The sequence below is a fragment of the Equus asinus genome, chromosome 6 (assembly GCF_041296235.1).
Source record: "Equus asinus isolate D_3611 breed Donkey chromosome 6, EquAss-T2T_v2, whole genome shotgun sequence".
NCBI lineage: Eukaryota > Metazoa > Chordata > Mammalia > Perissodactyla > Equidae > Equus > Equus asinus.
Window position 1 is genome coordinate 80,312,325 of NC_091795.1, and position 10,165 is coordinate 80,322,489.

General features: G+C 46.1%; 1 protein-coding gene across 1 annotated transcript; it reads left to right on the top strand.

The window, feature by feature from the left end:
• Positions 1 to 2,281: 2,281 nt before the first annotated feature.
• PRR30 (proline rich 30) lies at positions 2,282 to 9,036 on the top strand. The gene has a single exon (XM_070512404.1). The coding sequence runs from the start codon at positions 7,203 to 7,205 to the stop codon at positions 8,502 to 8,504; it is 1,302 nt and encodes a 433-aa protein (XP_070368505.1). The 5' UTR covers positions 2,282 to 7,202; the 3' UTR covers positions 8,505 to 9,036.
• The last annotated feature ends 1,129 nt before the right edge of the window (positions 9,037 to 10,165 follow it).

A 10,165-nucleotide genomic window follows, 5' to 3' on the forward strand; every position in this document is an offset into this window, starting at 1 on the left:
ATTTTATGTGTCAACTTGACTGGGCCATGGGGTGCCCAGATATTTGGTTAACCGTTATTCTGGGTGTGTCTGTGAGTGTGTTTCTGGAGGAGTGTAACGTGTGAATCAGGAGACTGAGTGAGGCAGATTGCCCTCACTAATGTGGGTGGGCTTCATCCAATCTATCGAAAGCCTGAATAGAACAAAAAGGAGTAAGGGAGAATTCTCTCTCTTTGCCTGCCTGTTTTCGAGCTGGGGCCTCAGTCTACTCCTGCCTTTGGATTTAGGCTTGAACTGGAACTTACACCATCAGCTCTCCTGGTCTCCAGCTTGCTGACTGTAGACCTTGGGACTTCTCAGCCTCCATAATTGCATGAGGCAATTCCTTATAATAAACCTCTCTCTCTATCTATCTGTACATTTCTCTGTCTATCTAGATCTATAAATAAGATATAGATATACACAACCACTGTATGCCAACAAAAAATATATAACTTAGATGAAACAGACAATTTCTTAGAGAGACACCAATAGGATATATCTATATCTAGATAGTTAGCTGATGATATAGATATAGATATATCCTATTTGTTCTGTTTCTTTGGAGAACCCAGACTAGTACACATATATGTCTGTTAAAGGCAAATCCTGGCATTGGAAACAAGGTATTTTGGCCCTCTCTAAGATAGTCTTAATTCAGATTTACTGTGGAATGGAGAAGAGATGGTATTAGAAATTTTTATTTAGTGACCTTGACTCTTCCATCCCTTGGCAACTCTTTTTTTTTTTTTGTTAAAGATTGGCACCTGGGCTAACAACTGTTGTCAATCTTCCTTTTTTTTTTTTTTTAAGGATTGGCACCTGGGCTATCAACTGTTGCCAATCTTTTTTTTTCTTTTATCTCCCCAAACCCCCCTGTACACAGTTGTATATCTTAGTTGCATGTCCTTCTAGTTGTGGGATGTGGGACGCCGCCTCAATGTGGCCTGATGAGCAGTGCCATGTCCACGCCCAGGATCCGAACCCTGGGCCGCCGCAGCGGAGCGCACGAACTTAACCACTTGGCCACGGAGCCGGCCCCCCTTGGCAACTCTTTAAGGGAGACTTGCTTTTGAGGAAGAGAGAGTCCTGAGGGCCTCACTGAAGATTGCAGGACCTTCTTTCATCCAAGCAATGAACTCAGGAAAGGCTCACGCCTGGTCTATCAATCTTAACTTTACACTGTTCAACAATTAGGCAGAAAATCAGTAAGGATATAGAAGACTCGAGCAACACTGTAACCTGACTAAACCTAACAAACATCAAAGAATACTCAACGACAACAGAATATACAGACATGCGTCGCTTAATGATGGGGTTACCTTTAGAGAAATGTGTCAGTAAGTGACTTTGTTGTTGTGTGAACATCACAGAGTGCACTTACGCAAGCCTAGATGGTATAGCCTACTACACATCTAGGCTACATGGTACTAATCTTACAGGACCGTTGTCATATATGTGGTCTGTCTTTGACCAAAACATCATTATGTGGCATATGACTGTACATTATTCTGAAGTGCACATGGAACATTCTCTAGAATAGACCATATGTTAGGGCATAAGACAAGCTTCTGTAGACTTAAAAAGATAAAAATCTTACAAAATATGTTTTCTAACCACAATGGAATTAAGTCAGAAATCAACAGTAGAACTAAATCTGGGAAATATATAGAAATTAAACAATGTCTTTTTCCTTCTTCCTTCCTTCCTTCCTTTCTTTCTTTGAGGAAGATTAGCCCTGAGCTAACATCTGCTGCCAATCCTCCTCTTTTTGCTGAGGAAGACTGGCCCTGAGCTAACATCCGTGCCCATCTTCCTCCACTTTATATGTGGGATGCCTACCACAGCATGGCTTACCAAGTGGTGCCATGTCTGCACCTGGGATCTGAACCAGTGAACCCTGGGCTGCCGAAGCAAAATGTGCGAACTTAACCGATGTGCCACCGGGCCAGCCCTAAACAATATATTTCTAAATGACCAGTAAGTCAAAACAGAAATTGCAAGGGAAATTAGAAAATACTTCAAAGTTAATGAAAACAAAAAAACCCAACAGGGCCCAGCCCAGTGGCGTAGTGATTAAGTTCGTGCACTCTGCTTCAGCAGCCTGGGGTTTGCAGGTTTGGGTCCCAGGTGCAGATCTAGCACTGCTCATCAAGATACGCTGTGGCAGCATCCCACATAAATTAGAGGAAGATTGGCACAAATGTTAGCTCAGTGACAATCTTCCTTAAGCAAAAAGAAGAAGACTGGCAACAGATGTTAACTCAGGGCCAATCTTCCTCACAGAAGAACAAATAAACAAAAAAGATAAAAAACCCACAGGGCCATCCCAGGTGGCCTAGTGGTTAAGTTTGGTGTGCTCCACTGTGGCAGCCTGGGTTCGGTTCCTGGGTGTGGACCTACACCACCCATCTGTCAGTGGCCGTGCTGTGGGGGCAGCTCACACACAAAAAGAGGAAGATTGGCAACAGATGTTAGCTCAGGGCAAATCTTCCTCAGCAAAAAACAAAGAAAAAAACAACATATGAAAACTTATGGGATGCTGCTAAAGCAGTGGAAAAGAGGGAGAATTTATAGCTATAAACGTTTACATTAAAAAAGAAGAGGGCAATCCCCAGTGGTTTAGTTGTTAAGTTCAGCAAACTCTGCTGTGGTGGCCTGGGTTCAGTTCCCAGGCACAGACCTACACCACTCATCTATCAGTATCCATGCTGTGATGGTGGCTCACATACAAAATAAAGGAAGACTGGCAACAGATGTTAGTTCAGGGCAAATCTCCCTCAGCAAAAAAAAAAAAAATTGTTAAAGAAAAGAAGAAAGATCTCAAATCAATAATCTAATCACCTTAGGAAACAAGAAAGGGAAGAACAAACTAGATTCAAAGCAAGCAGAAGGAAGAAAATAATGAAGATTAGAGCAGAAAAAAATAAAATAGAGAACAGAAACACAATAGAGAAAATGAACAAAACTAAAAGTTGGTTCTTTGAAAAGTTCAACTAAATTGACAAAACTTTATCTAGACTGATCAAGAATAAAAGAGAGAGGACTCAAATTACTAGAATAGTGAATGAAAAAGGGGATATCACCACTGACCTTGCATAAAGAAAAAGGATTAAGAGGGAATACTATGAACAACTGTATGCCAATAAAAATAAAGACCTTAGGTGAAACAACAATTTCCTAGAAAGGCACAAACTACCAAAATGAACTCAAGAAGATATAGAAAATCTCAAAAGAAATATAACAAGAGATTGAATTAGTAATATAAAAACCTCCCACAAAGATCCAGATGGCTTCACTGGTGAATTCTACCAAACACTGAAATAAGAATGAATACCAATCCTTCACAAATTGTTCCAACAAGAATAGGAGGGAACTCTTCCCAACCCATTCTACGATGCCAGTTTTACCCTGATACTAAAACCAGACAAAGACATCACAATAAAACTAGAGACCAATATCCCTTATGAATGTAGACACAAAAATTTTCAGCAAAATACAAACAAACAGAATCCAGGAACCTGTAAAAAGAATTATACACCATGTCCAAGTGAAAATGCAGAATTGACTTAACGCTCGAAAATCAATTACTGTAATGCACTATATTAATAGAATAAAGGACAACAACCACATGATCATTCAATAGATGCAGAAAAAATATTAGACAAAATCTAACATCCTTTTATCCATTCAGCAAAGTAGGAACAGAAGGGAAGTTCTTCAACCTGATAAAGGGCATCAATGACAAACCCACTAAATGTTTTCTCTATAACATCAGAACAAGACAAGGATGTCTACTCTCATCACTTCTGCTCAATACTGTTCTGGAGGTTCTAGCAAGGCAAGTGGGCAAGAAAAAGAAATAAACAGCATCCAAATTGGAAAGGAAGGACATTTATAGTTTTGATATACAGGATAATGCCTCCCCAAATGCCCATGTTCTAACCCCTGTAACTGGTGAAAATGTTAGGAGAAGAGAAGGGGAGATTAAGGTTGCTAACCAGATGACTTTAAAATAGATTATCCTGGATTATCCAGCAGGGCCCAGTGTAATCACAAGGGTCTTTGAAATTTGAAAAGGGAGGCAGAAGAGTTCGAGTCAGAGGGAGATGTGTCTATGGAAGAGTGGTCATAGAGATACAATGGTGCTGACTTTGAAGATGGAGGAGAGGAGCCACGAAGGAAGGAATGTGGAAAAGCTCTAGAAGCTGGGAGACACAGGAAATGGATTCTCCCTTACAGCCTCCAGAAAGGAACACAATCCTGCCAACATCTTGATTTTGGCCCAATTAGAGCCATGTTGGACTTTTAATCTACAAAACCATAAGTTAATATGTTTGTATCGCTTTAAGCCACTAAGTATGAGGTAATTTGTTACAGGGGAATAGGAAACTAAAACAATGATCAACTGACTTTTGACAAGGATGCCAAGACAATTCAGTGGGGAAAGAATAGTCTTTTCAACAAATGGTGTTGGGACAATTGGATATTCACAGACAAAAGAATGAAGTTGGACCCCTACCTCACACCAGATACAAAAACTAATTCAAAATGGATCACAGACCTAAATGTAAGAGCTAAAAATACAAAAGTCTTAGAAGAAAACAGAGCAAATCTTTGCATCCTTGGATTAGGGAATGGTTTCTTAGATAGAAGCAAAAGCAAGAAAAGAAAAAATAGATAAATTAGACTTTATCAAATTTAAACTTTTGTGCATCAAAGGAGACCATCAAGAAAATAAAAAGATAATGCGGAGAATGGGAGAAAATATTTGCAAATCATATATCTGATAAGGGACTTGTATCCAGAATATATAAGAACCCTTACAATTCAACAATAAAAACTCTTACAACTCAACAACAAGAACACAAGAAAACCTAATTAAAAGTTGGGCCAAAGATTTGAATAGATATCTCTCCAAAGAAAATAAACAAATAGCCAATAAGCACATGCAAAGATGCTCAACATCATTAGTTTTTAGGAAAATGTAAATCAAAACCAAAATATTATACTACTTCACACCTGCTAGGATTGCTAAAATCAAAAAGACAGACAATAATGTGTGTTGATGAGGATAGGAAAAATTAGAACCCTCATACCTTGCTGGTGGGATTGAAAAATGGCACAGCTAATTTGGAAGGCAATTTGGTAATTCCTCAAAATGTTTAAATATAGCTTCCCATGTGACTGTGCAATTCTACTCCTAGGCATCTACTCAAGATAAATGAAAACATATGCCCATACAAAACTTGTATGAGAATGCTCATAGCAGCATTGTTCGTAATTACCAAAAAAGTAAAAACAAGGAAATGTCCATCAATTGATGAATGGGAAAACAAAATGTAGTATATCTCTATAAAGGAATATTATTCAGCAATAAAAAAGGAATAAAGTAATGACATATGCTACAACATGAATGAACCTTGAGAACATTTTGCTAAGTGAAAGAAGTCAGGCACAAAAGGCCAGATATTTTATAATTCCACTTATATGAAATGTCCAGGATACACAAATCCATAGAAACAAAAAGTAGATTTATAGTTTCCAGGGACTAGGAGGGGAGGGAAGAATGAGAAGTGACTGCCAAAGGGTATGGGATTTCTTTTTGGAGGTTACAAAAATGTTCTAAAAGTAGATTGTGGTGATGGTTGCACAACCCTGTGAATATACTAGAAAACAGTGAATTGCACACTATAAATGGGTGGATTGTATGGTATGTGAATTATATCTCATTGAAGCTGTTGAGAAAATAGTTATTAAAACATATAAGCATATCCCAAGGAGGGAAAAGGTATAGAGCATGAGGCACTGCTCAGAAAGCAAAAGAAAACAGGAAGTTGAAGGGAGGGCCCAGCCCAGGTAGGCTGTGTGGTTGGGGAGAACCCCGGAAGGAGGTGGTGGGAATTGTAAAGTACACGGGCAGAGAGCAGAGGCGGGGGCTAGGGCCTGAAGAGGAGGCAGAGTGCCCCGAAGACTTTTGCCTTCAGCTCTGTCAAGAGCCAGCCTTTGGATGATCTCTGAAAGAAGGTCCCAGAGCCTTGAGGGGCAGATTCTGTGATGTCAGCACCTGACCTTTGTGACATAGGCACGAGAGCCCAGGGAGAACTGCCCCCAGGGAATGGGGCTCCCAGCTCCCAACAGGGGTGGCAAAGCCACCCCTTAGACAAAGCCCCAGTCTTAGAGGCTTTCACCAGCTGGCCCCACTGCTACTGCTGCTGCTGGATGTGAAAAGCCATCTCGGCCAGGACCAGGCTGAACAAGAGGACATCAGCATTAGGGGCGACAAGAGGTCAGGGAGCCAGAGTGGCAGGAGACCAGGATGCCTGCAGAATCTCTGATTCAGATTTAGGACAAAAGTCTGCGAGAGAAGACCTCCACCTGGCTTAAGGAGGACTGAGGGCAAGGCTCAGACAGAACTCGGGGTCAGAGTGAGTTTACGGTGACAGAAGCTGAGGCCAGAGGAGGGTGTGTCCACCACTTGGTGACTCTGTTCCTCTCTCTCCCAGGTCCCCTCCTCACTGAAGTGCTTTGTGAAACAAGCCCAGAGGACTCTCACTTGTAAGAGCTCACAGCACCAACACCCTCAGTTCCTAATATCATCTCAGCCCCATGCCCCAAACCGCCTCCTATCCTACCCTCCCTCCCTCCCTATTCCTCTCCTCCTCAGCTCTCACCTTCGCTGGTGCACTTTGCCAGCTCTTCCGACCCCAAAGGTAACAGCGATTTAGGGTTTTGGTGAGCCAACCTGGAACTAGAACACGAGGCAGAGCCAGAAATGGATGAATTCTCTCAATACCTCCAGCTCTGTTTCTTTCTCTGTAGGTCCTATGGGCTGTGTCTTCCTACCTGGCCCACCCAGACAATTGCTACTGCCCTTCAGCTCCCAAGAGGCAGCTCTGATTCTCCATCCCTACACATCCCTCACCAATGGCTGACTGCAAAGAAGTAAGAGGCCAAGTTTAAACCCAAGCTCCTGCCTGAACACCGAGAGAGCCTGGTGCTACAGGGCTGGGTGTCTCCTTGGCCTGCTACCAACAGCTGCACCAACACCAGGCTAGAGCCACACTCTGCGCACCAAAGGCCTTGATTTCTTAGCCAAGTCTGGCCTCAGAGATACGGGGTCCTGACTCTGCCAGTCTCTAATCTCTGGTCTTGACACTCCAATCCCTTCCAGATTCAAGGCAATGTTGCCTCCAAACAAGGACCAGGTACTGCTACAGAACGCAGTGCCCCCTGGGCAACCCCTTCAGAGCCCCTCACAACTTGTGGACTCCCCTCCCCCCAACCTACAGCCTCTGCATCCCCAGCAGTCACTCCCTCCCTCCCACCCACCTTGTTCCCCTCCCCTTTGGTCCCACTCTCCCGGCTCCCATTTCTACTCTTCTGACTCAAATTCTGACTTTGTCCTACATCCCTACTCTTCCTCTCTCCCAAGGTCCCCGGCTTTCTTTCATCACAATTACCCCTCTCTCTCCCTTCCACGTTCCTCCTCTCCCTCCCCCCGGCTGTACCCCTCTCCTACTCTTATTCATTCCTCCTCTCCCTCTCAGCCACAGAACTCCTGTCTTCCCCACTCACATTGCCAGTCTCCTTCTCACCCAGAAGACCTACCTAGCCCCAGCCAACCCTCTTGTGGGGTCCACTCTAACAGGCAGACATGGCACTGGCATCAGTACAGGGACACCGGGTCCCCTGGGGTGGTGGGGGGATGTGTGGCAAGCGAGAGGGACCCTGCAGAGTTCAGGGACCCAGGAGCCCTGGCCCAGGCCCTGGTGGTACATCTGGGGCACCGCCGCATAGCACACGACCTGCGGCTACTGCTTTTGCAGCGCCTGTGGCTAGGCAGAACCGGCCAGCCTCCAGTCGTGGAGTATCCTATATGCCTAGAGTGTCTCCGGCCCCGCGGCCCGTCTTGCCCCATCCCCAGGTACGGGACTGGACCCCAGCTGCTTGCCTTCCCCCAACTACTGCCCTGTGCTCAGGGCCAGGAATCCGAACCATTTCGCATGGGCATCGGCTTTGGCCTCCGCCTGCCTCGGGGCCAGGCCAGGGCCTTGCATCTGTTGCCAGAAAGAAGGCGGGAGGAAGTAGGGCCTCAGGGCGAGGCTGCTCAGGCCCATGGGTGTCAAACCCAGGCATCTCAGGCCCCAGCAGCTCAAGCCCCAGAGGCTCGAACCCCAGCAGCTCAGGCCCAGGCAGATCCAGCCCGAGGCATACCCTCCCAGACCGGGAGCCTCAGGTCTGCAGGCCCTCAGTCACCAAACCCCATACCCTGTTCAGGGCCTCCACCTCAGGCACCAAAACAGGCCCCTATCTCCCTGAGGCCCAGGCCTTCCTCTGCCCTAAAGAGGCCTGCCTCTCTAGAGCCCATTCCCCAAAAGTCATCACCCCAGTTCCAGAGCCACGGAGGCCCCCTGGAGCACCTCCTCCAAACCCCACAGTCCCCACCAGGCCCCAGACCTCAGGGAACCCCCGAGACACCCTGAAGGGCTGGCTGGCTGGAGGTCAGGTGTGTTCTCCAGCCCTGAACCCTGGGAGCCCCCTGTGGAGTCTGCTCTCTCCTGGCTGAAGAGGACCAAAGGCACCTAAGGCCCCACTCAGTCTTCAGTGTACCCAATAAAGCCAGACCCTGCAAAACTCATGTTTGTGTCCTGCTGAGCAAGGGGCTGTACCTGTAAGGGGGCCAGAACCCAACATGGGTTGGGGAGAGTAAAGGAAACAGAGTTACTAGGGAGAGTGGGTGCCATGTATCTGAGGAGGGCATGGGACGCACCTGAGATGTACACCAGGCTCTGCCAGGCCCTTCTCACATTTAATTCAACTTAGTGGGACAGATGACGGCATCCCCAAAGATGAAGCCACTGGGCCCCTTCCCCTAGGTGCGCCTTAGGTTAACAAGGATGCATGCTGATGCAGCTATGGGGGAGTAGCAGGAGGTGTCTCCTTGCAAGGAAGAGCATTCCTAGCGTTCGCTTGCAAAGAAACAAGGGGTCCTCATGTTACCGGCACATTGGGGTTCTTGTTGTCCCCCAGGATAGAAATCAAGGGAAACAACAAATGTGAGTAGAAAAGTAAAAGTTTATTAGCCTGTGCACAGGAGAGGCACAAGGGAGCCGACGTGGAAAGGAAAGGGGCAGGTGACTGGCTCCTTAGGGGCCAGGATTGTGGGGTTTTTATTAGGCAAAGCCTGGGAAGGAATGTCTTACTGTGACATGTACAAGTGGGGTTGCACTTACACCTGCGCTGTCACAGAGTATGCTACTATATGCGACTCATATCATTAGCACGCTAGCTCTCCACCCCTGCATGTGATTTTTACTATGCTAATGAGGGTCACATTCAGTGGACTCCTGGGTGCTAGGGTGCATGCCTAAGCGGGGAAAGTCCAGACACTGCAAAATGTGGACCTTGCTGGTCTCTGTTTGCTTCTCCTAGCTTGCGGGTTGGTTACGGGCCTTATGCCAGGGGCCTTGCAGATGGCCCTCTCTTCTTAGGCTGGTTCCTGTCTCTCACATTGGAGATCAGAAACCCAAGGGTCCCCTCAGGAGGGTGGGGTGTCAGGCAGAGATGAAACCTGCTCTTCTTGGGAGCTGAGTCGCCTCCCTCTGAGGGTGTCAGAGGGATGCAGCCCCCATCCACAAAACCTCAGGCAAAGGAGCAGGGTGTGGAGCCGTGAGAATAGCCAAGTCCCACCTCTGTCCACCACGGAGGATAGGTGTTTTGTTAAGGTACATAGTGACTTCCTCATACTAGGAAGAGGTGGATTCAGGATTTGAAGCCAGGTTTGTTTTAAAGTCCTCTCTACCTCTGTTAAAAGGCAAGAGACTCAGGTCATGTTTCTGGTGTGTGACCTTGGACAAATCACTTCCTTCTGAGGTCAAGGCCCTGCTTGTATGAGTCTGTGTATCACTCCTAAAGCGTGGACAGCCCTACCACAAGAATTTCTTTATTTAAGATTTATTAGGGGCCAGCCCCGTGGCCAAGTGGTTAAATTCCTGCGCTCTGCTTTGGATGACCAGGGTTTTGCCGGTTTGAATCCTCGGCACGGACATGGCACCACTCATCACACCATGCTGAGGCGGCATCCCACATGCCACAACTAGAAGGACCCACAACTAAAAATACACAACTATGTACTAGAGGACTT